Below are 27,511 nucleotides of genomic sequence, written 5' to 3'. Positions count from 1 at the left end.
TATTCGTGTTTGATTGTGACTGAGCAAAATAAGAAATTAACAAAAATTGTAATAGCTTACATTTATTTAAAACAAGTACCAACGTACAAACGTGTCCCCCCATGTGGATCATTTACCATGCTTTTATTATTATTTATATGTAGCCTATGTAGTATTATTATTATTAAGTTGCAAGGAATGCATTTCAATACTATTTATTTATAGTTACACCACTTTTTTCCACCACCCCAACAAAACAATTGGGTGGAAAAAAAGATATAGGCTATTATATTATAAGATTTTGACATTTTAAAATGAAGTTTTTAAAGTTTTTTTAAAATATAATCTCAGACATTCTTATTAATTATTGACCCATATATCAAAATACCATGGTATTACCATCTGATACCATCACTTTTTGCTATAGGTATTACGTCAATCTCTTCCATTAGTGGTCAGTCAGTGTGTGATTAACATTAAGGATTGCCCATTTACAATACAAATGTCATCATAGAGTCAAGAGCTCTCAGTCTTGCTTTTAGGTAATTGATAACTGCATTAAATGCAATTCTCTGCATGTATCCCTGAAGTGTCCATTTCAGCAGGTTTGTAAGCGTGTGCTGTCTTCTCTGTGGGGTTTAGTTTGGTCGGATAGCACAAGAAGTCTGGAGGCCTGCCAGTGAAGTTTTGGTTTCCATAGTGATGGTGGTTTCAGCTGTGGCATGGCTGAGGTGCCATTGAGTCCGGCGGGCACAATGTGTAGCGCTGGTGTGCAGTCCCTGATATGTAGGTCAGCTTATGCTAATGCTTCTCACACAGCGCAGTGCACTGGAAGACCCCATCCTTGTGCATGTTCACGCAGGAGTGTGAGCAACATAGGTGGAGTAGATTAAGATTACAAGAGATGCCAGTCTGTATGTGTCCAATCGAGTTTAGAGAGAGAGATATTGCTTTTGTCAATGAATCTTTACCCAAGTATTTGGCAGGTATATAGCCTACCTCAGACTGGGTTTGAGTCTGCCCTGGGTCATGTTCCCATCCCTGATCCCATACTCCCGCTCTCTTCTCCTAATCATTAAGATATTGCGAAAGCTCTGTTCAAACTCAGCTCAGCAAGCAATCGTAATATCAACAGTGTGTATACTACATTATTTTAAAGTCACCATGAAATCAAAATGGACAATTCTTATTTTCATGGAATATTGCAGTATTTAGTAAAGACAAGAGTGTAACTGCACACTCACTTCATTTACAGAGTTATTTTCTTTAACTTGCACCTCAAAAAAGGTGTGCATTTGCATCAGCTATTGCTCTACTTAAGGAACTGATATTGCAATATTTATCATAAATTATTTATTTGTGCACATTATTATTATTTTTAGTCCCTCAAAATCTTTGATCAAAATAATGATGAAGTATGATTACTGGCATGAGGACGGGGCAACCAATAGCAAACTACAATGATCCAATCAATTCCCCATGGACAAAATCAAGTCCCGCCCTACAATTTTTCCCGTTTAAGAAGCCGTTTCACTCGGATGTACGCCGCAATTGAGAATAACTGACTATCGCAACTTTCGTTTCATGTCGACTTTAAAATGTGTTAAAATAAACATTAAACACATGATTTTAAGAATGGCAAAAGTCTTGTGATTAACTGTGAATTATCCTGTTGTTGCTGAGAAGTGTTTATGTCTTTTGGCGGTTGCTAGTCTGTGCTGATGTGCTCATTAATGTCTTTGCGCTTCGTTTAGTAATTAGTACGGCACTTTATAGGTGGGGAGTCTAATTTTAGCGCAGCGGTGCAGCCCATTTCTATAATGATGCAAATTTCCAGTTACTATCAAAACATATGTTCGGCTTTTTCCCTCCTCTGGTAACTCATTACATTATATACAACTTTACAGATGATAGACTTTGGATCAATATTTGTTGGTTCTTGACCAAATAAATCCGGGGCATATAGTTAGGCGTTTGCATTTGAGTGTTTGAGCCATTCGTTACGTTTTCAGCTCCATTCAGCATGTTGATCTCCTTGCATGATCGTGACTATGCCTTCCTCTGTTCAGTGTAATGTGGGAAGTTCCTTTTCCACCAGTTTGTTTTGATACCACAGGCAAAGATCTTGTTTGTATGATGGTCTGCATGCTAGAGCTGCCTTGAAATGTCAAGCAATGTCAGCATTGTGTAATTGTATACTCCATTTAAAACTATTTTATAATACATTTTTTGTAATATTATATTATGTGTAATTATAATAGTTAGTATTTGTACAAAGAATCTGATTAAACATGTTGAAGTGCTGGGCAGCGATTAATCGCATCCAAAATAAAAGCTTGTGTTTATCTGTTTACATAATATATGTGTGTGTACTGTGTATAATTATTTTGTATAAATACACATGTGCATGTATATATTTAAGAAATATTTGCATATATATATATAGCATATATATATACAGTATGCAAATATTTCTTAAATATATACATGCACATGTGTATTTATACAAAATAATTATACACAGTACACACACATATATTATGTAAACAGATAAACACAAGCTTTTATTTTGGATGTGATTAATCGTTGCCCAGCTCTAATTATATTACATGATTATATGCTAACAACTTCACTGACAAAAAACACACCTAAACTTCCCCAATCGGTATAGTGAGAAGAAAGCACTCAAGAGCTCTCAGTTCTCTTTCGATGTCTGTATTCTGTGGGATTTCAGGTGTGAATAGGGGAAGTTTTGGTCTTTGCTATTGGAGAATTAAATCCAATATGCAGTACAGAAGTGCAGTGTTATTCTTATTCTGTGTCAAGCCTTTAAATGCATTTTAGACTTTGAAATTTAGATATTGTAGACCATTTTATGTCCTCTTCTTATAGTGACCACTCTGACTTGTAAATTGTAAAGCTATGTTAAAACACTGTCCTCATCATCTCTAGCTTGCACACCAGAAATAGTTACGTGAGTTGCCTGTGTTTTTTATTTCCCAGGAGCCTTAAAAAGAACATGTGTGTTACAATCAGCCCCATGTTCAAAATTATTGCTGCATCCAAAATCTTAATTCACATTTGGTTTTAAACTTACCTCGTGACCATTAAAAAAAAAAGTATGTTCTATATAGTATGAATGTGTGAATGGCTGAAATTCGGACATACTAGGCTATATCCACCATGCTGTCATCACATGGTCATCACAAGACCTACAGCGCCAGTTGCATCACTTCACTTCCATTCACAACTCTTCTCCCTTGGCCTCATGGGATAGTAAAGTGTCCACCGAATGTGCACTTCAGAATGTCGCTGGAATGAATGAATGAATTCGGACATATTACTCAGCTCACACACTGTTTTTCACCTACTATAGTATGGAAGTAGGCATATTCAAATGCAACACAAAAGAAGATATTTGAATAATTTTTCAGTCCATACAATAATAGTCAATGGGCACCAAAAGTTTCAGGAAATGTAAAAGTTTCAGAAAATAAAAGTGCAGAAGTAATCCAAGGTTATTCATTCTCAAATAAAAACATTGATCAACTCATGCATACAGAGGCTAAATCAATAATATCAAACTTCATTGGCTGTTTTGTGTCACGTGACTTAATGTCATGATGTCATCGCACAAGAGCCAATGAGGTTTAAAAACCTTGAATGTCTGGTAATTTAAAAAATATATACTTTTGGTCTTATAGTCTAGTCACTAATCTAGTTTATAGGCTAGTCATGCTCAGCAACATTTAATTAGCTAAAATTAATGTCCCTTGTTAATTATATAAAATTATTATTTTCAAAATAATTTCCTCTAATCTTCATGAAGGGCTGGATAATAAGTCATGGAAATGTGTTGGTCAAAGGATTGGGAAGGTATTGTAAGGTTTAATGTTGAATTTAGTCACTTCATTATGTTATATATTATGCTATATTATGAGTATACTCATATTACACTCTCCTCTCAGGAGTTCACATTCACAACAGGATGTGAAACTATTTTATCAAGACCTTTGTAGCACACTTTTAGTGTAGACATGCTAAGATTCTCATCTAATAATAAAACCAATAAAAAAAAAAACCTGCATTGAAGGAAGGACCAAAATATCACAAAGACTTACCAATAAACCACCTGGAAACCAGCCGAAACACAACTGCATTGCGAGAGCTTGCTAATCACCACAGCATCCTTGCGGTGATGGGGTTTTTAATGATCAAACACACTTGTTCATAATTCTTGAAAGCACTGATGCTTCTTGAAACCGTGTTGAAGTTGGACGTATTTAAGAACATGACTATCTCTTTGAGAGAGGAGGGAGGAAAAGTACCTGAGTGTGAGTGATGGGCAGATAATGGCTGCAGTGTGAGAAGATCTCACAAGCCCAGACTTTTAGTATTCAATGAGGTAATCCAGGATTCCAGGCCATGATTGGTGATGTAACAGAGAGGGGGAGCTGCTGGGTCCCTTGAATGGCCCTTCTGTGTGTGTGTGTGTGTGTGTGTGTGTGTGTGTGTGTGTGTGTGTGTGTGTGTGTGTGTGTGTGTGTGTGTGTGTGTGTGTGTGTGTGTGTGTGTGTGTGTGTGTGTGTGTGTGTGTGTGTGTGTGTGTGTGTGTGACAGAGAGAGAAAAAAGAGAGGTAGGAGTTCAAGCTGCTGATTCTGCAGCCTCAATTTCATTGGTCGAAAAGTAATTTGGTTAAGTAATCAGCAGCATGCTGTCCCGTCTATGCACCCTACAATCACTTCTTTCTGAATTCATTATCGCTGTAAATTCCTTGGCTATCAGTATGTTTGACAGAAATGAGGTTTGTTTCTAAAATCCTGTTTCACACTATACATCGTCTCAGGTGTTTGATGTGAAACCTGAAGAAAGGTATATAAAACTAATTGCATTTACAAATATAAAATGGTAAAACACAAGCAAAGGAGGCCTACATTATTTTTTTACGGTCATCATAACATTCTAATTTAGAACTATGCTGCCTTCATGTGCTGTCGGAAGTTCCCACTTCTGAAGTTGTAATTATAAGTTGCATATCGTTGCTTTATTTTGAAGGAAATAATAGGAATTATTGAGGACACCAGTTTCATTCTTGCCTATTTCTTAAGGAAATTTTATTAAAGCCGAAATGTATTGAGATATTTAGTCACTATTCAATGGAATTTAAATGAAATGTAGTGTTCATTCATTGGCAACCCTATAAACTTTACTTTGCCTATTATGAACACTCACCACACTATTTAGATTATTCTGGATTTTTGGTCAAAGACTGTAAATGTTTTGTTCACTGTGCAAAATACATAACATATGCATCAAGTGGTTATTTATACATAATATACATGACTGTATCTGCAACTGCAAGAGAAAGCAATGTAGATGTTGTGGGAAAATGAATAAAACTTATCAGCCACTACAGCGATAGTTTTCTCCTCTGCATGTTTAAAGTTTATGGCTTGCCCAACTTTAAGCATCAAAATGATCTTTGAGCTTTCCAATCGTAAATACGGCTTGCGAGGCTGTTCATTTCCAATGTTCCACTACGAAACTCATATTTACGATAATTCTGATAGCAGGTAAAGGCAGCTTTAAAGTCAGGCTGACTCAGTGGGACAAAATGGTTTACTTTGCCTTGCCCAATGGGACATTGCCACAGAAACTATTAGTCATAAATGTGCATAATTACACAGAGAGTATTACACCTGTCCATTTCATATTTCTATGTGCAGTCATTGCTGTGATGACTGTCTGAACAGGTTTCCTAATCCTAATCCCCTGCTTTCCATTGGTCAAACTAATAGATAGTTCCACCCCCAAACTCACACCATTGGTTGAGGAATTGTGGCGGTATCTGGCTGGTCATGTTTTCATAGCACCACAGTAGATTTAGTTGAAATCATCATACAAATTACAGACATATTCTTAGTTCCCACTGCTAATCTGGGATAAAATGTTTGAATGTTGAAACAATGACATACAGTAGAACATAGAAACGCAAACTTTTCTCTCAAACAGAGCGAATTATCCTGTTCCTTTTTTCTCTGATAAATTTGATCCAGAAATGCAATACGTTATGCAGACTTTGACTTAAACCAGGAAAACGTTGCCTATTGCTCTTACACCATAAAATGATCATACTTTTAACAGTTTAAGATTTTTAAAATGTTACTGTAAAAACCTGTTAATTAGTTAGTTCAACATTAGTTTTATGTTACACATTATGTTGTTATATCAATGTTTATTGCATTATTTTAGTGTCGTGTGTTACCATGATGGTTTTGTACTTGTGCGTGACACCGTACAGCTTCAATATATTAGTATACCGGTAACTCAGCTTGTGGATTCTAGATGTTTTCTTACAGTATAGTTTAGTCTACTTTTAACTGCGTAGTATCTGTGGTAATCTCTCATGTGTGTTAGTAGAGCACCTGAAAAACTGTGTGTTTAAACAAACTAGTCTAAAGAACCTAAGGTCATTCACATTCTTCTGTATGGCCTGTTCACTCAATCATAATGGATTTCATACCATTGATATTTAAGTAGCAGCTGTCAATCAAATGCAAGGTTTCCCACAGGAAAAAAAATTAAATTGCAGAGTGCTATAAATAGCATGGGACATTGCGTTACACATTAACTGCTCATTTTGGTGTCTAATCGGCTAATATGTTCTAAAGGAAAGTTCAGGAGGAACTTCATTTAAATGGGCTTTCACTGAGGTCAAATATCTTGTAAGCATGATTACATCATTTTAAACTTTCGTGTTGTTTTTTCTGTTTAGTTTTCTGTGTTTTTTCTGTTTAGTTACCCAACTCTCGGGTGATATTCTGCTCATATAGCTGTAGGCTGCCGTGTTAAAGATTTGAATAACAAAACTTTTGTGAATAATAATCCCTAACACAGGCTTGTGGATTTTTAGTTTAGTCTTGTTCCAGGAACTTTTTATGTCTGGTCTGCCTTACTTTCAATACGCACATCATTAGAAGGAGGAAAAAGAGTGTAGAGGCTTATCATGGTATCCATACTTTAGGATCTCTCTATTTCTCTCAACCACAGACAGGGAAATCAGCATTATTTACAAATTTGCAAACACAGACTCTATTTCGGACAAGGAAGCTGTCTTGTTTGTCAGACTGCTTGGATGAACAATTGTTGAGTAATTCCCCCTGATCCTAAACATATTTCCTGCTTTAAACATTCACAGTCGAAATGCTAAGCAGAAGTCACAACAAAACACAGTGGCTTTGTTTTCTGATCTTTTTCGTGCTATCACATCATGACATGTAAAAAATGTTATACCCGTCTAGCAGCTTCCTGGGGCTTTTAAACATTGAGCTATATCTCTTTTTAATGTTAAAAACAGCATTAAATGAAAATGCACTGTATCTATTTTCTAAATGCATGTTATAGATCTGATTGTGAATGATACATTCTGATGAATATGACTTCTCAAGTCCCCTTAAAGGAACACTCCCCTTTTTTGGAAAAAGGCTAATTTTCCGTCTCCCCTAGAGTTAAACAGTTGAGTTTGTAAACTATATGCCTTATGCTTCGGACTCCTAAGTCCGTATGAATTAGCTCAAATGATCCATAGGGAATTTTAATAACTAATCATGAATATGATTAATATTTTGCATATTTCAGTTACATTAAATTGTCGAAAGTGAAGGTGGATTATATGAATATATGAATAATCAATCACAACGAATTATAATTCCTCATTCATATATCAATAATCTTACTTAACTTCGATTGCGAGATAATCTTTAAGGGAAATTAATGTAATTATCAAATCGTTGTTCGTCCAGCGACCAACCGTCAGATTAAGTGATTAATTTCTCAATAAAGTTATCCTTCCTTATAAACTCCAAGAAACACCAACCTTCTGGCCGTGAACATTAATATTTCTGGTGTTTATAAAATTAAAAACTACTTAATGTAGTGAACAGGGAGCGCGGTAGCTCTAATCTACCTCATTGACGTTTGTGGTTTTACGAGCGTTTTTTTCACAGACACAGTCTTGAATATATTGTTTTAATAAATGCAAACTACAGAATATAACGGATTACACATATTGATTATAGTTTTGTACATATCTTACATGTGGACAAACAAGACGAATAACAGATGAGAGAGATAAAGAGAGAGAGAGAGATTATTCTGCTTTAAGCTGGTGCTATTTAGCAGTAGTAACGCACACCTCGCACGCGCGGGGAGCGATTTACAGAGGTTTTTGGTCGTGCGTTTGAGAGAGAGAATAAGAGGGAGAGAATGAGATCGAGGGCCGGGGCGCGCTCGATTTGAATGCGGAACAGAGAGAGAGGGAGCGAGGGAGAGAGTGCTCTGGGGCCCGCGCTCGATTTGATTGCGGGACAGAGAGAGAGAGATAAAGAGAGGATGAGAGAGAGAGAGAAAATGGTCACGTGTGACCATAGAACAGCAAACATCACAGACCTTTGAGAGAGACATCAATCAAAACACCTTAAAACATTAAAACTCGTAGAGCTTGATACTTGCAAAGTTTGTTTGTGTGGAGCTGTGTTCAGCCTGCGCGTGTTCTTGGAGCAGAGTGCGCGCGCTCGTGCTGAGGCGCGCGTGCTTGTTGCCAGAGCAAGCTGTTCGCGGGAGTTTTGAAGAAGGCGCCTCTTTGGAAGGGAAGTTGCTGAAGGAATTCAGGCTTCGTTCGTTTGACTCGTAGGTGGAAACGACCAAAGGAGAATTTAAAAAGGAAACAAAAGACACTTTATAAAGAAAATAAAGAAGTGGTTCCAGGAGTTCCAGGATCGGAGACTTTACATGCTGACGACGGCAGGGAGAGCAGGGGACAAGAGAGAGCGTGCAGGAAGAGCGTTTTTGCTTTTAAGGAATGTAAGGATACGCCTTCTTCTGGGACAAGAGCGAATCGGATCCTCTGATCTAGAGCGCGAAAATGTTCCTTTGTTTGTAAAGACACGCCCACTTCGACTATGTTTTGTGAGAGATTGAGTTTAACATTCATATTTAGAAGTATGGTATTTCCTAGAATAAATGCATATTATTGTACCTTGCAGTCAAGATTCAACTCCGTTAGATTTAGAGAATTACAGGGACATCAAACATTTCCGATTTAGATTATTAGATACAAAGTTACATAAAATATACAGATTAGAAGCATTTAGATTTTGATTAGCACACATTAAAACTTACATTAAATCCCAAAACCTGTCATGACATATAAATGGCAACACAGAATGCATTTGGTAAGGTTTTAAATATGATTCGCTTGAAGAAAAGTCTCTTGTGTGTGTGTGTGTGTGTGTGCTCCTAATGCAAAGGAATGTTTGGTGTCATATTACGTCTCTTTGTGTGAGCCATGTTGGTGTGTGTGTGTGAGAATCACGGATTCACCAATCTGACCAGATGTCAATGTTGCTACAAGTTTTACCGTTTTTAAATCCATTCAGCTGATCTCCAGGTCCAATATGACTAGGAAGTATACTCTCATTCCTGCTTAATAATCAAGGAACTGCTGCCGTACCAGCAGCGCAATGATATTTACAAACTTAGTGCCGGTCACGTTGGAAGTTACCACGCTGGGGACTATTTTCAGGTGCTGCGTAATATCATTGCGCTGCAGGTACGGCAGCAGTTCCTTGATTATTAAGCAGGACTGTGAGTATAGTTCCTAGTCATATTGGCCTAGAAAATCAAAAATGTTCATTTTCTGTCAGTCTTAGTACACGATGTAACTACAGAAGAGTCAAGTTTTAAATAGGAAAAATATCAAAACTCTTTGGTCATTTTTTTTTTGAGAGAGATGCTAACGGTCTAATCAGATTCAATGATCTATGCTAAGCTATGCTAAAAGTGCTACCGCCAGACCTGGAGATCGGCTGAATGGATTTGAAAACGGTAAAACTCAACTGTTTAACTCTAGGGGAGTTGGAAAATTAGCCTTTTTCCAAAAAAAGTGTTCCTTTAAACCCCTTCCCCTCCACAATCATGGAAGAAAAGTTCCACAGCGACTTTAATATTTACTCTAAAAGCCATTTGATTGTATAGAAAAAAAAGAACATCTTGAGATCTGTTGAGCGTCTCAGCTGATCCTCCTAGACAGAAATGAGAAGTTAATAATGTTAATGCTTAAATCTCATGCTTTTCTGATTTTTATCCTGAGTAGTAATTTCACACAAATTTCAGAAGCGATCTCAACATTGTCTCGAAATGCGCCCAGATTAAAGGCCCGTTGATCCTAAGGATGATAACTATAGTGATAGCGATAAAGATATAGTTCTAAAAAAAAATTATTAAAAGATTAGCAGAGGTCTCGCCACAACTATAACGATAACGGCACAGAGAAACTATATCGTTGGAATCACTTTCAGAATGATTTTTTTCCATCTGATGAACGATAAAATCATTGACAGCCAATCAGAATCCATCCTGCTTTAAAGAGCTCGAGCATTTAAAGCGGCATGATGACAAAACTGCAGCGTGCTCTTAATAAACAGAACGATATCGTCCGCTGGTGTGGACACTAATAGTTATTATCATTATAGTTATCATTATTGGTGTGACCAGGCCTTAAGGCTATATATAGTATAACTAAAACTAAAACCAGACCATTTTTTGTTAATACCTAGATATAAAAAATTGTTAACTGAAATAATATAAAATATATAAAAAATCAATGATGCTAAAATAACACTACAATACAAGTTTGCTATCAAATCTCAGAGATCTCAATAGGAACTCAACGTTTCTCATCACATGCAAGAACAAATCTGAGCTATGCTATTCATTTTATGAATACTATACACTATACTATAATCTTGACTATAAACTATATGTCAAGAATTGTGTCTATTTTCAATTTCTGGAGAAAGTTGACTTGACACAAATTGACATTGTTACCCCATTTGAAAGAGGATATTCAACAAGAAAATTATCAGTGTGAGACTTGAATTGATCAACTGAGAATTGGATGTAATATGAAACGTGAGTCTGCTTACCAGAATGGAGTCAGTTTGATCAAATAATGCCTGAATGGATATTTGGCCACATATTAACATAATAGCCCGTGTGGCCAAAGGGAAGTCATTGGAAAAGGAACATTGTTCCAAGTGAATATATGTTTGAAGAAAGCAAAACAAAGACTTAATTTCTCTGGAATAAAATGCACCAATGAACCATGAACAATAAAACCAAGAACATGTTTTAAGAAATTACTATGGTCAGTTATGATTTCATGTTCACTTTAAATGATTAAAAACCAACCTCTGGGCAAAACCAATTCTCTGTTTTGTTTACTGAGAAATGCAAGCATACTTTTCACCGCCTGTCAGAGGTGTTACATCAAAATGTGAGGAAACTGAGGAAATGTGCTCAAGTCAGGGACTTTGACTGGTGTAGGTTCTGTTTCGATGGACAAAAAGAGGAACTGTACTTTGTAAAAGTATATTTAATTCTTCATTGTTACCTAAAATCGAGCAGTTGCACACCTTTTCAGTGTCAACACTTCTCTCTTTGCAGATATTTGTCATATATTCAGTTTCATACGTTATGAAATATTCATCATTTATTCACAGCACTCCTCATACCTGCCTCTGTCTCTCTCTCTCCATCTGTCCATTATATTCATTTGCCCCCTCCCCCTTTCACTAGCAGAGTAGCGCTTCAAGACAGATGTTCATTAGTTGTGCTATCGACTGCAGACGCAGAGGGTGTGTGTCTGCATGAGTGTGTGTGTGAGAGAGAGCGACGGCTCAGCCTGTTTACCATGATGCTCGCTATTGGATAGCTTGGAGTTTGACTGTTGTCTGATCAGCTGTATAGCTGTTGCTGACCGATCGAAACAAAGACATGATGGATTATTACTCTGAGATCCGGTCCAACCACCGGCCCAGAAGCGCAATGCCCCTCTCTCTGAACACGCAGGTACGTCCACAACCCCTTCAGACGGGGTTTCTGGGCACGGAAGTGCTGTCACTGACTCTTTGTTGTCATTTTGATACGAGTTGGTATGTAAAAAGTTATACATTGGCATGACTGTTCAATATATAACACATTGTGTGGTGTTTACATGAGCATTGTGCATTAAAATGTCAGCAAGTAATGTTTCACTGTGGCGCATTAGTTGGACTTTACGTACATGCGTGTTTCTGTAGTTCTCAGCTAGGATGTGGTTTCTTCCTGTTGAGACACTCCCTGGTGCTGATATATCAAATGCACTTGTTAGACATCATCGGGGTCAAGTGTTTGTCACTGTAAAGTTGGCCAACTCTGTAAAACTCTATAAAAAAGGTAGAGCTGCAAGACACTGACCTTTAGCATCTCTGCAGTTCTGACCAGAAGAAGGAAGTTTTGTTAAATTGTTCAGTCTGCATCGCTCCAAGCTTCCATAAATGTTGTGATGAGCTACAGACTGTGTGTGCCAATGCCAGACGGTTATATGGGCTTCTCCCTAAACATCCATTGCTTCTATATATTTTTTGCTCTCAGTTAGCCTACTTTTACAATGACTTATACAGGTTGTATGGCTGTCTCTGTTGGCCAGCGCATTCAGATCATCTAAATTTATCTCACAAAAAGGATGGCATACATTTAAGGCTGGGGATTGCATCACTCCCTTTGCTTTAAGATGTTTTAAAGCGATAGTTCATCCAAAAATATTAATCTTTCTCCCTTGTCATTACAAACCTGCATGACACAAAAGGAAAAATGTTAAAGAATGTACTGGTTAAAAAAAAAGAAAAAAAAGGAGAAGAGTATCCTGGCGAAGTGTCATCAAAGTTGTAAAAGTAAAAGTCCAAATTACTTGTGCACTATATTGCAAATATTCTTAGGTTTATCAATAGCTTCATGTGAAAGTTGCTACTGAATGTCACATGACTGTATGTTATAAGTTTGAATATGCAGAAGCTCAAGTGAGATTTGACCGTGACAGCAGAGGGAAAGCAAAGCTTATAAAAAATCAAGACCATGAAATCAAAGTTTTCAATTCTTTTTTCTTATGGAATATTGCAGTGTTTCGTATATATGATTTGTTTATGCACATCGTTATTATTTTTTAAATTCCTAGTGTAATAATAATGTTTCATCAACATTTTGAACTTTTCCTCGCAGCGACGTCTCTTCTTTGATGACGTGTGCGGGGAAATAATCTCTCCCCTCCAGCAAACGACTACGATTCAATTATTCAATATAATTTAATCCTAGTGAATGAAATTGGGAATTTATTGAATCAATATTATTCTAATATGCTGATTTGGTGCTCAATGGCTCTTATTATTATCAATGTTGTGAACAGGTTTTGTTGCTGAATAATATTTTTGTGGAACCAATTTTTATTGGATTATTTTATGAACAAAGTTCAAAAGAACAAAATTAATTAGAAATATAAATATTGTGTAACTATGTCTTTACTGTCACTTTTGATCAATTTAATGTGTTCTTGCTGAATAAAAGTATTGATTTATTTCCTTTATTTTTTTATCTTACTTTTGAATGGTAGTATATCACAGTTTCCACTAAAAATGTGGCAAAAAAAAACTGTTTTCAACATTGATAATAATAAGAAATGTTTCGTGTTTGTCAAATCTGCATGTTAGGATGATTTATGAAGGATCATGTGACACTGAAGACTGGAGTAATGATGCTGAAAATTCAATTTTGACAATTTAATTCAATATATTCAATTCAATATATTCAAATAGAAAACGGTTATTTTAAATTGTAATAATATTTCACAATATTACTTTTTTTTACTGAATTTTTGATCAAATAAATACAGTGAGAAGTGTCACAGTTTGTGTTGTAGAACACACACGAACACGATGATGAGTGCAAAAGGCAGTAGGCCTATTTAATAAATCCACAGGCAATAATCCACACTAAGAGAACAACATACAACACATCTAACATAAACAAGACCCGACAGTAATGAACAGAAACAGAGGAACTTAAGTATACATGCAAACAAGGATAATTAATGACACACACCTGAACTGAATGACGAAATCAAATGAACAACCATGACACCAAACTCAACAGGGGAAAAGTGCAAACAAAAACAGTCCAAACTGAGTGAGATTGTGACAAAAACAAAACAAATCTTAATTATTCCAGACTTTCGACAGGAAGTGTATGTCATAATAGAGAAGTAAATATGATCGCAATTTGCTTTTAATGTCAATTTCATTAATAATGAAGTTACATTTCAGTCTGTTCATCACACAAAGCTGTTGATAACTTATAGGCCCCGTTTACACGAAGGGAAGACGCACGAAAACCCCGTTTTTATCACAGAAAACTATTCTAAAAACTCCGGCCAAAGTGGACATTTCTGAAAACGCCGGTTATGTGTTGCCGTGTCAACTGGGAGAAACAGGGTTTTAGGTTCTCTCTTGTCGATTCTGAGGATTCTGATTGGCTTGCATGGCTTTATCCTTCACCCTGCCGCCCATAGGTTTGGCATAGTTATGATGGCGCTCGACGGCGTATTTATGTGGGTTGTGTGCACGATATTATGGTTGAAAATGGAGGGGGGGAATATTCGTTTCTCTAAATACCCGGCTATGTGTAAATGTGGCCTTAGAATATTTCATTTTTGACCTCGACAGCCCAGATCCCCATTCACTTTCATGACGTGGAAAAGATTGACCAGGACTTACACATTTCTCCTTTTTTATTCCACAGAAAAAGAAAGTCAAATGTTTATGTTGGGTGTCTAAATAATCTTCTGACTGAAGTTTCATTTTTAGGTGAACTAGGCCTATCTCTATCTGTATCTCTCAATTCTCATCGCCCCAAATAATCTCAAGTCAGTGTTGTTTGTGGTAGACATATATGTGCGGCTATTGTTTGTGATCATTATAATAATAAACCTGCTTCCTGTCAGTTGATGCATTTAGGCAGTTGTGGTTGGCACACACTTGGTCTGCGCCAGGGCTGGGTAAATATAGACCCAGGAAATGACATGTCGGCTGACTTTTATTTCCGTTGTTGTGCTCCGATTGTTACTCTTGCTCTTCTATATCTTTTGTCTTTTTTCTCTCTCCCTCTCAGACATTTTTCAGGAGAGGTGTGTCCTCGTACAGGCCTCTCTCGAGGCTACAGGTGAGCTCAGTCCTGCATATAGTCATCCAGAGCCATCTTCACTCCACATGCATGCACAGGGAACTTCATGTGTTCTTCTGTATCATGCACTGGGGTTTTTTTTTTTTTTTTTTTTTTGCATTTTTGCATACTCTGTTGAGCATTGGTGGATAAAGGAACTTTAAGATCTAGTCATTTGCATAGCTTATGATTTTTATTAATACTATAACTATTTCTCATACATACAGTTAAGCATTTGAACAAACCCCTAACCCTACTTAGTAAACTTCTGCATGTCTCTTCCAGCACTACTTGTGCTACATGCCTTTGTCATATATTTCTACATATTTACCCATCAGCCTCTGTCCACCATCATGGCCTCCTATTCATCCTCATATATACTGATTAACTTCATGACTGTCTCCTCTCCACCATTGAGCTGGTGTGTGGTGGGCGTTCTGGCGCACTATATGGCGTTTTGAAAGACGAGAAAAGCGCTATATAAGTCTAATAAATTATTATTGTATATGAATGTCACCACAAAGCATGCTGTTTGTTGAGGAGCGTGTGGCATTTTCACCTGGCAATAAAATGGGCTAAAATCTCAAGACTTCTCTTAGCCGGCTACACACTGGCTGTGTGGCGTGAGTGTGTCCGCTGCGTGGCGTGTCCATTTTTATTTCGGCTCCCATGTTAGAGCTTGCACACTGCCTGCGGGACACGCACGTCGCCCGAAAACGCATGCATGCTAGAAACAGAACCGACGCCTATTTTCACGCGACAACCAAGCGAGTTTGAAGCGTTTCCAGGCGAAAATAGAATAGGAAAATAATTAAAAATTTACATATTAATAAATGTGTAAATGTATTAATTTACATATTAATAAATTACATTTTGATGTTTGAAAGTCTCTAGGTTTTGACATAAATGCAGATATAATTGTAATTAAAAAATAATAATAATAATTATCGATTTTCAAATATTGCACCTATCAATACAGAACTAAATATTCTGTAGCCTATTTTGTCGTCAATACTGCCTACGTTGTCTTTGCTGTATCAGTTGGCTATATATTTATGTTTAGCATGAAGTATAGGCCTGCCACAACTCTCCCCATATGTCGAACAAGGGTGATCCAAATCATCGTTTCTGGTGTGCAAAATAATAATAATTACATTTATATAGCACTTTTTCTGGGACCTCAAAGCGCTTCACATATGGAAGTGGGAATCTCCTCAACCACCACCAATGTGCAGCTCCACCTGGATGATGTGACGGCAGCCATATTGCGCCAGAACGCCCACCACACACCGGCTTACTGGTGGAGAGGAGACAGTGATTAAGCCAATCAGTGTATGGGGATGATTAGGAGGCCATAATGGACAGAGGCCACTGGGCAAATTTGGCCAGGATGCCGGGGTTACACCCCTACTCTTTTTCGAAGGACATCCTGGGATTTTTAATGACCACAGAGAGTCAGGACCTCGGTTTAATGTCTCATCCGAAGGGCGGCGCTCTTTGTCAGTATAGTGTCCCCGTCACTATACTGGGGCGTTAGGACCCACACAGACCACAGGGTGAGCGCCCCCTGCTGGCCTCACTAACATCTCTTCCAGCAGCAACCTGGTTTTCTCAGGAGGTCTCCCATCCAGGTACTAACCAGGCTCAGCCTTTCAAAGACATAGAAAACACCACGCAGCTGACACGCAACAGAAACGCCATGCTGACGCCACGCAGCCAGTGTGTAGCCGGCCTAGAGACTAGAATATCAAAGAGACTCGAACCAGTGAGCAACCACCTAGCAACCACATAATAATGTGTTAAAAACCATTCCAAACACCTGAACAACCACATAGCAACACCCTGGAACTGCATCAGTGACCTTTGCACACACTTGTGAAAAAGAAGTGCTTAATATACTGAATGTGCACACTTTACCTGCAGATATCATAGTATTAATCAAATAAAAGGCCACTTAAAGAGATAATTACAATTCTGTCATCATTTACTCACCCTCAAGTTGTTTCAAACCTGTATAAATTTCTTTGTTCTGCTGTACACGAAGGAAGATATTTAGAAGAATGTTGGTAACCAAACAGATTTCGGGCCCCATTGACTTCCATAGTAGGAAAAATATTCTATAGTAGTCAATGGGGCCCAATTTGGAAACATTCTTCCAAATATCTTCCTTTGTGTACAGCAGGCTTTCATAGACAACCTAGGAAGTCGGGGAAGGTCTCGGTTTTTTAAAAGTTTGTTATAAGATGTTCACACATTGGCAATAAAAAGTGATTATTACATGAACATTCTCACATCTAGCCCTTTTAAGTAGACTTTTTAAATTGCACTTTGTAAAAGTTTCAAAGTTTTATTTTAAAGTATAATATAAATCATGTTTTAATAGTCCTTTGTCGTGCTTGAAAAAAGTATACTTACAGTATTTTGATGACTAACTATACTTGATTATAATTTTAAGTATTTGATAAATTAAATACATTTAAAGTTAATATTATTTTAAGTGTACTAAATTGCATCTTCATCACAAATGTGCAATTACAAATATATTTAAATATATGAAATGCAAGTTTCAATAGAAATGACATTAAAGTATATTGTAAATGCTTGTCAGTACATTCAGCAGTACGCCATATTTCAAAGACAATAGCAAAAATACATATAAAGATATACTTTAGTCCTATACTGAAGTGGGTCAAAAATGCACAGCTAATTGCTTTTAATATAAATGTAACTGTAATAGTTTTTCATTTAATTGCAATTAACATTCAATAAAACATTGCATTCAGTACGCACTTAAGTGTATTATATCTGTAATAAGTAGCGGTACTCGTTTTGTATGGCAGCACGCTATAACTAACCTCAATCTGAAACCACCTCAATGTTCATCACAGCAGCAGCACTACATGCCACACACACTGACAATCAAAAACTAGATTGAAAGGCCCCTGTCAATGATATATAGTCTCAATCTCTGGGATGAAGCATGCTCCATTCTTTAATCAGGACCATGTGAGGTTTATCTGGTGGGGCTTTGGCCATCTAAATAGGACAAACAATGAAGATGAAAGTCTGTTTGTGGTTTTCTTCTTTACGGCTGACAACCCTTGTTCTGTTTCCTGAGATCAGTGTGCACAGGAAGTGCTCTCTTCTGTGATTGCCACATAAGGCCTATAGTTGAAATTACTTCATTATTTTGATCATCAATGCATTTCCAGAATGCAGTCGACAGTAGCGTGGGTGTTGCTCAGGTTAGGGAGCTTTTTGTTTAGTTTTTCCTCCTGGTGACGTGGAGAGTCCTTCCCAGCTGAGCTTCGTGTTGGTGCTCGGTACATTTTGCATAAGGGAGAATTGTGGGAGGAGGGTGTGAAAGCAGACGCTCCATCCAGTGTGTGTTTTGCTCTTGGTGTAAACGTTTGTGACATCATCACACAATCACATGTTTACATAAGGTCAGGATCACTGTAAAAGGTCAAGTGAATCAAGTTACACATGCATGTCTTCAGCCAAAAGCACAATATTTATATCATATTTCACGATATTACATAATATTTCATGATATCTTTAGCTTCTGGGCAGTTGACATTTAATTGTACTATCCTTAGCAAAAAATGTGTTCTCTTCTATACATTCATCGTTTGGCTGGATAACAAAGAACCAACATTATTTTTAAATAAAATTAAATGATCTATTCTAGATTATATTATAATATTTCTCACTTTATACACTGGGGTTGAATAATATTTATGCTGTCAACTTATCAAAAAGTAAAAAATGTCCATATAATATTTTAATCATTTGTTTTGGCTTTTGTACAATGACAGTATAAAACCAGTTATAGCAAAAACTAGCCTATATTATGTTTTTTGTTAATATTTTGAATTGGATTTATTTATTTTAATATTTTCTGTTTTTATTTTAATTTTAGTTAAAAAAAAATTGTAATTTTATTGTGGAATTTTGTCTTTTTAGTAGTTATTGTTTTTTAAAATATGTATTGTTTGGTTTTAGTTAACAATAATAAACCTGATTTAATTATTATTTAAACAGCTTGAAGTATTTAAACAAGATGTTGTCTTTAATATTCCACATACTATTTTTTACACAGTATAAATGGGTCTTTATTCATGTAAATATTGCTTAGGATGGGGTTCCTTGCAAAGAGATCCTCATATTTGAGAATCTTTGATATGAAGTCTGAAAGCCTCTGCCTTGCACAAGTATATGCATTTTAAGCTAAAATATTGATCTTGAAAACGTTTTGTCAACTGCCATTCTAATCTCTTCATCCTGGCTTTATTTTAATATCAGCAATGCTCCTCATTTTTGTCCATCAGGTAGAGGATGACAGCGCTCTCACAGCGGTGTATGTAAACATCCCACGTGTGCGTCGTCGGAGTACCATTGACGCCTCCAGTCCCATTACTCCTCCATTACAGAACTTCCCGGACCCTCCCGATACCCTCCTTTTGGACTCCGCGGGATGGGAGGTCCATACTGACGACCAGAGCGGGCAAGAGTACTACTACCATCCCTCCACGGGCCGGAGCACCTGGGAGTTTCCCCTCAGCTACTCCATGGATTTGCCAGTGGCGACGGAAGAGGCCCGTTCTCCTCCCTCTTTCCCCCAGTCTCCCATCTGCTCGCCCGTAAGCCCTTCTCCTCAGAGATGGAGCTCGGACTGGGAGAAGGTGCTGGATGACAATACTGGCAGACATTACTTCTTTAACTCTGTGTCGGGTCAGAGCTCATGGGATCCCCCGGAGGACATCAGCTCACCAGGGAACATATCATTTCTGGAAGATTTCCCGGTATGGAGATTTTTCTGCTGATTCAAACAAATGATACTTTGATATGTATGGTATTAAATGATTACCATATTCATATATTATGGTATTCACAAACATATAGCTAATTTTCAGTTTTAAATTAGTTATCACGAGGGTTCTCAACCATTTTGACTCCAAGGCCGCCATTGCCCACAACAATATTTGAAGCCCCCATTACTTTTTCCGTTTTTATTACAATTTCTACCCCATGAAATATTTTATAGCTTGGCATTACAAAAAAAAAAAAAAATATATATATATATATATATTAATTTTAAAAAAAAAACATGAATTTTACGAGGTATATATAATATATAGTTTTTTACATAAGGTCTATATCACTGTAAAAGGTCATCTAAATGAAGTTACTTGGAATGTCCCAAGCTTATCTCAAGGATCGGTATCGAGGCCGATTAAGCTTTTTTTTTTACTGATCGGTGTCTGCTATCCTTAGCCTGATCCTTTATTTTACGTCAGCGGTCACGCAGGTGGCGTACAGTAGGTGGCGATATACACCTTCAAGTGGGTTTGCCAACTTATTAAAAGGAAAAGCTGAAGATCAAATATGAGTGCGTGACATACACCAATGGCCCAGTCCCAAACGGCACACTTAATATGCACTTTTGGTCTTGTGGACTTACAATGGCTGCCGCGTGCGCGTGTCTGTTAAGTCCAAGAGACCGTAGGGTGTTTGATTTTTAATTTTAGGTTTCAGAAAGCCCCTTTGTGGTCGATATGCACCCTTAACGCACTGAAGCGAGCTCTATAGCAGACTTCTTCCCAACAGTCAAAGTGGTGTTACGTCACGAATGTGCGGACTCAGAGGAAGACCGCGAGCGTTTAGGGTGCCATTTGGGAAAGGGCCAATGAGGTCTGTTCTAGCGTCTCACGCGCATTCGAGTTTCCATGTTAGCATTTTTGATGTGCACTTTTGTAATGAATCAATTGAAAATAATTTATTTACTGTTTACTGACAGACTGGCATTCTGACTCTTCGTGAGCTTCATGCTGTCTAACCTTATCTCCACTTTTGTTTTCTTTTTTTAAAACAAACATTCTTTTATCATTTTATTTTTTCTTGTTAAATTATTTAAGGTTGGTTTCTAACTTTAAAGATGATTGAGGGGAGGGTAGTGAATGATGGTATGCATTTAATGGTTAATCCTTATCCAGTAAATCATCAACAATAGAAAATATCATTAGGCCTTTGAATATTGTTGTGGAGAAAGTATATGCTGTGGAGCCTTAAGTATACATTGACCAGAGTTGCATTCAAAAAAACTTGTCAAATTAAAACTAAAGTTTGTCATTTCTGTGCCAAACGGAACTGCAAAAATAATGCATTGCATAAATTTGATAAATAATCATATTTTCAAAAAGTTTTCTAAAAGTCAAGTCAAGAATATTTGTGTAGCGCTTTTCACAATACAGATTGTATCAAAGCAGCTTCACAGTATTAAATTAAAATAATAATAAAACGTCCATGTTTGGTAATGCTAATCAATAGTATTATTGATTGATTCATTAAATTGAACATCCCCAACTGAGCAAGCCAAAGGCAACAGTGGCAAGGAAACGAAAAACTCCATCAGGTGACCTAATGGAGAAAAAAAAAAACTTTGGAGAACCCAGGCTCAGTCGGGGGCCAGTTCTCCTCTGGCGGTTATGAACTAGAGGCCTGATTTAACTGTAAGATTAAAACATTTATATGAATGCCTGGCTGAAGAGATGCGTCTGTAATCAAAGTATTTTCTGTCAAAATAATTGGTTTATTTCTACCATTATTTTCTTACAGTTTGATCAATGTTTATACTGCCTTCTTTGCTTCCCAAAATGTAGCTTCCGCTTCCTGAGGAAGACTACCCAGCATCGCCAGACCTGGAGGAGTCATCTCCTCTCTCTATGCCAGCAGAATATTCTTTGATTAGTATGAAGAAAGTCTTTATTCCCAGGGTAAGTCTGGATCAAAACACCCCACCCGGATGGACCCTCAACGTTGACCCTGAAGGAACGTGGGTCTTCACAAGCCACTTCACGCAGGAACAGGTACAGGACTCTTGACACTGACCTTGGCGTGTCCTTGTTTTGGCCTGGCTTACTTATATTATTTGGGCTGATTAGCTTGCTATTATTAGTGGGATGTATGATAGTATGGCTGTAGGCTAGTTTTGTAATTTGGTGAACTAATGAAGTGTTTTGTTGACAGTGGATTAAGTCGCTAGATGATCGAGGGCGGACATACTACTACCTAAGAGACGGCAGCAAATCCCAGTGGAACTTACCTGAGGTGGGATACAGTGGGACACTTTTGAATGGGTCTCCTAAAGGCCTGTTCACACCAAGAACTATATTCGAATCCAAACCAGCTGACTATAACTTTGTGCTTTTTTGCCATCTGCCGACAATTTTAGATCATGGCATAACTATAAATAAATATGCTTATTCATAAAGTGTATAAAAATGCCTATGGACTTTCAATATTTAATTTATTTCCATGACTTTTTCCAGCTCTGGAAATCATACTTTTAAAATTTGGTTTTCTTTATGTCTTAAAAGACATATTGTTTTTTTTTAGTTGTTTTGTCTTATTTTAGTTATCTTATTTAAGTTATCTTAAGGCCCCCTTGGAAGATTGCTGAGAACGACTGTCGTAAACTATTACTTAATTTCATTCCGACATCATTTTCTATATACAGTGAAAACACAAAATGATACATTTGGCAGAATGTCCTTGCTGCTATTTTCCTCAAATCAAGTGGCTGGCGATTTACTTTGAAACCCTTTTCACTCTGAAATTGTTAGTAAATATCACAAATACCTACTAAGAAATGCCAAAATAACACATTGAAAAAGTAGAAAGATAGAAATGTTTTTTTTTCTTGTAAAACAAACTCCAATAATCTTTGTTTTATTTACAGTGTACTTAAAATTTCAAATAAGTTCCAAAAACGTATCATAAAGGCATCATTTCTAATACAAATTCTCTCTCACACTTTTAGTACTCTGGAAATCCAGGGCAGTATGGAGTGGGAAATGGAGCCTCAGGAGAGCAGGACTCAATGGGATCGACACAAAACTGGAGGCACAGTACAGGACACCAGGAAGATGTATGTACTCGCAGAGGTTTCCATCCAAAGTTGCGAATTTAACTAATGCCCAAAATCGTATAAAACTTTTGTGAATAAAGCACATCCATTCCATGTGTTCTAGAGCAGTGGTTCCCAACCTTTTTTTGTCTGAGACCCCCTTTTTCCCAAGAAAATATTTGAGGGCCCCCCTTCACATTTAATGATATTATCGCTCTTGTAAGCTTGCAGCAAGGATGACAAAATATGTTGTTTTCAAACAAACGGTATGTTTACTATAACCAGATATGTTTATGCACAAATAATAGCCTATAATATTGAAAATACAATAACAAAAACATCATTAGGCCCGTAAGCCTAGGAGTAGCCTATAAATTGGCCCTATTTGAAATGCAATAACAAAAATATTCACACTGGAGTGTAGGTAAAAAAAATAAAGAATATAGGCTATTACTAAATGACTGCTGTCTGGGACCTCAATACTTGCATGTTATTTGTGAGGCTTTATCAATGTGAGGCTTTATTTTTGGCGCTATAGCGAGCGATAATAAACTTGCATTTATTAACAGAATAATGCGTCTTTCGGAAGAACATTGTAGCCGGAACTACTTCTCTCTGTGTACATCTATGACGAGTCACGCAGGTACTGGGCTACTCCGCACCAGTAGCGATCCGAACCAGTGTAAAATAGTCCCAATGTAAACACTTATTATAGGTGTACCATAGTGGTTCAGGATAAGACAAAAACACGGATTGGAAAATGGATTCATGATGAACTCACTCATTATATAAATGTTGTAAATTTTGAACAGAAAAAAGTTAAGGACTTTTATTTAATGCTAATTGCTCAAAACTTTTCAAAATATGACACGACCCCCCACAGAGCTCGCTGAGGCCCCCTTGTGGGCCGCGACCCTTCTGTTGGGAACCGATGTTCTAGAAAAAGAGAAAAAAAAATGTTCTGAGTAATTGGAGTAAAATATCTGTAATAAAAATGTACTATCATACTTTATCCAGCAGTTCACCCGCACTCATAAACAAACACTTCCACGGAGCGATGCCCTGACGCATGTGACGCACACCTGATCCTTCATGTGTGTCCTTAGTGACCGTGTTTCCTAAATAGGCTCTAGAATGCACCTGAGACTCAGTTTGTTATAGAGTTGCTCTATTTGAATCCTTCCCACCTACCCAGTCCTTCCTATCATTCAGTAATATATCCAAACACATACTCACTATTTATTCTGTTTTCACTGAACTGATCCATGGAAATAAATTCAGTTACTAAAACACTGATACTGGACTATATTACTAGTGGTGTTTACTAATGCACGCTGTGGAAAAATACTGAAAATTGTATATTTTGCCAACAGTTAAATGGTTTTGTCTCTCTTTTTTGAGCTTCGAAGGCATGCAGAGTGTGATTTACACATGTGATTTTGTCTTAACAGAAGAGTCATTCATCATACCCTCTGAATAGATCAGACAGTGACGCCTCCAGCTCTCCTGAGATGTCACATAATGTAAGATTCCAGTTCAGACGTTTATGCATAAGAAAATGTGGGCAAAATCCAGTTGATCTAAATTAAACAATAAACTAGGCATGAATGAAGTCTTCAAACATCATTCATGTGATTATTATATGCTCATTATTAGCTTACTGGCATGAATGTTAGCTAGAATCATGTGACTTGTTAGGTAGACATGCTGTGCCATGAACTTGTTTAAATGGTTTTCCTTGGGAACTGTTGGATTTGGGAATGCCTGTATAAAGGTGTTACATAAATGACACAGACTTTTTTATTATACAGTTCCACAACAAATGCTGGGTAAAATTAGGTTAGGACTAGTGGAGAGATGTCTGATCAAAAGTGTTAGATTATGACTAGAAGAGTGACCTAGTGCAATATTTTGCCACACTGTCCTCTGGTGGTTTCTAGTGAAACTTAGAGCCTGATTGCTGCCTTTCACTCAGACAAACAAATACCAAATGTGTCATGATACTACCATGAGATTTAGATGCAAATTCATGGCAGTACCTTGAGTTTTTGGACATTTACCCTGGTAGTACCATGCGTACTATTTAAATATCTTAGAGGACCATTGATTTCTATGGTTTTACCATCTGATACATCACTGTACCGTGGTACTGCCACAGTAAGGCTTTTATCATTCATACATGTAGTCATGTAATATTGGATTGTTTGTTTTATACAACAGTTTTGATGCTAAATTCTGATTGGATGAGCCGATGAAAATGCAGATGAATGTGACTGCACATTTTATATTAATACACTAATATTACTAGTTTGCTTCGCAACAATAAACATCCTACACATTGGCTAATGAAGTACTATATTACTGGATTTCTAATTATTATAGTATTTTGATTATATTTAAAGTTTAACTTTATCTGCATACACTATACTAGCATGAGGCTATATATTGTATATTAAGGCAAATCTCAACAGCTTGATTTGCTTGTATCGTAGCAAAATGTTAACTATATTATCGCCCAGCTCAAATCTGCTAAATGCGACTATAAGGCAAGAAGGTATTATAAATATTATAAGATTTATACGATTTTCTGTAAAGCTGCTTTGAAACAATGTGTGTTGTGAAAAGTGCAATACAAATTAACTTGACTATTATTAATGACAAATTTAACAGATTATTGAAAATTGGCGTATATTATATTGGTGTTTCCTCCATTTTATAAAAGCAATAGGACATTCAAGTTGCAGTGATTTTACCATGGTTAAAGGAGGTCTTACCTGTGTGGATTACAATAGGCTACTTGTGACTTATTTTATTAAATAGGCATAATAAAGAGTGTCATATTCTGAATTCTCTTACATTTAAAACCATTGCTTTAAAAAAAAAATAGCTAAACAATCTACTTTTTCGGTTCTGCATTTTGAGGTGAGCCTCAAAGGTTAAAATCTACTTCACTTTCATGTTGTCAGATATTATTTGTTATATTATCTGTACTATTATCCTGATATTATCCTGTTTTTTGTTTGTTTGTTTGTTTGTTTTCCCAGAAAGGCTGTATTAACTCATTAATAGTTTTTTCAGGTCTCAAATTTGGAAAAGGCTGGAATCCTGAACAAAACAAAGGTGTCTGAAAACGGGAAGAAAATTAGGTAAAGTTTTCCATCATGAACTTAAATCAGTGGTGGTGCTGCTTTGATAGCTATAACTGTATTGGTAAAAAGAAAAAAAACAATTGTATTTAAATCTCTAACATTTTATCAATCCTCCCACAGGAAGAACTGGGGTCATTCCTGGACGGTTCTCCATGGAGGAATACTGACATTCCATAAGGACCCAAAGTACATGCCAACCGGAGCATCGGTGAGAATCTAAATCCACAAATGTGGAATTTGCATTATCAAGTATTTCATTTTTGTTTTGTAATACTGAATGTATTTGTATTATGTAGAACAAGACAAATCATATAGTCCCAGAATTCGCAGTTGATCTGAGGGGGGCTTCAATTGGCTGGGCAACCAAGGACAAATCAAGCAAGAAAAACGTTTTTGAGGTATGGCCGTTTCAACACTACCCAAGATTGTGCTGGATGATCATCTACTTTACTAGTGTGTCTTGTTAAATGCATTCCCTGTGTATTTGTTCATTCAGCTGAAGAGTCGGAATGGCGTGGAGTACTTGATCCAGTACGACACTGAAAGCATCATCACTGACTGGTATAAAGTCATCGTAGATACCATAGGCCAGCTGGTGAGCCTTGCATCGTGATCAATAACAAACACTCGGTTATGTTTTTCTCCATGAAATTTGCATAATCGTATCTGTCTTTTTGCTCTGGGCCGTCAGGATTTGGATCAGCGCCACTCTGAAGATGAGGAGGAAATCAGTGAGAAGTCCTCAGGCTTAGACAGAGAGGAAAAACCCTTTGACAAAAGAACTATGAGCAATGGTAGTGTGATTTTCCTCTTTTAGGGGTCACACACTTGTAACCCTTAGCGGTCAAAATAGGCAATAAGCGTAACATTTTTTGAATGAATTTAATGCACTATATTTTGGTCACATGATATTTACTCTTTATCTTGAGAGGATTTCATGATACTAGACAATATTCACTAAATTATGCAGCATTTATTTCTGTATAAAAACAGAGTAATGTGTGGAAGTAAGATTGGTGCCATCTGGTGGGAGAAATGTGTGTGTGTGTGTGTGTGTGTGTGTGTGTGTGTGTGTGTGTGTGTGTGTGTGTGTGTGTGTGTGTGTGTGTGTGTGTGTGTGTGTGTGTGTGTGTGTGTGTGTGTGTGTGTGTGTGTGTGTGTGTGTGTGTGTGTGCGTCTTGCGTGCGTGCGTGTGCTGTTAAATTGATTAATCGCAATTAATTGCATCTAACATAAAAGTTTGTGTTTATATAATATATTATACACACATACATACTGTATATATATGTACACACACATGTATATTATATAAACTCAAACTCTTATGTTAGATGCGTTTAATCGATTTGACAGCACTAATATGTATAGCAAGTGCCACAAAAG

The 27,511-nt window shown here is 37.0% G+C and overlaps 1 protein-coding gene across 4 annotated transcripts in view; it reads left to right on the top strand.

The window, feature by feature from the left end:
- Positions 1-27,511, top strand: part of arhgap27 (Rho GTPase activating protein 27) — a 45,891-nt gene that overhangs the window by 13,266 nt on the left and 5,114 nt on the right. The window contains exons 3-12 of one of the 4 annotated variants that reach the window (XM_079595221.1): positions 19,402-19,875; positions 21,733-21,939; positions 22,100-22,180; positions 22,893-23,000; positions 24,431-24,502; positions 26,058-26,125; positions 26,249-26,336; positions 26,425-26,526; positions 26,625-26,723; positions 26,820-26,922. In XM_079595221.1, coding sequence (XP_079451347.1) covers positions 19,402-19,875; positions 21,733-21,939; positions 22,100-22,180; positions 22,893-23,000; positions 24,431-24,502; positions 26,058-26,125; positions 26,249-26,336; positions 26,425-26,526; positions 26,625-26,723; positions 26,820-26,922 — 1,402 coding nt within the window. Of the gene's footprint in view, positions 1-19,401; positions 19,876-21,732; positions 21,940-22,099; positions 22,181-22,892; positions 23,001-24,430; positions 24,503-26,048; positions 26,126-26,248; positions 26,337-26,424; positions 26,527-26,624; positions 26,724-26,819; positions 26,923-27,511 lie in introns of all 4 variants that reach the window. The other 3 variants (XM_079595220.1, XM_079595223.1, XM_079595222.1) reach the window with 3 other exon arrangements.

This window comes from Phoxinus phoxinus, assembly GCF_949152265.1.
Source record: "Phoxinus phoxinus genome assembly, chromosome: 21".
In the NCBI taxonomy this organism is placed as follows: Eukaryota; Metazoa; Chordata; class Actinopteri; order Cypriniformes; family Leuciscidae; genus Phoxinus; species Phoxinus phoxinus.
This window is presented reverse-complemented; position numbering and strand designations above follow the sequence as displayed.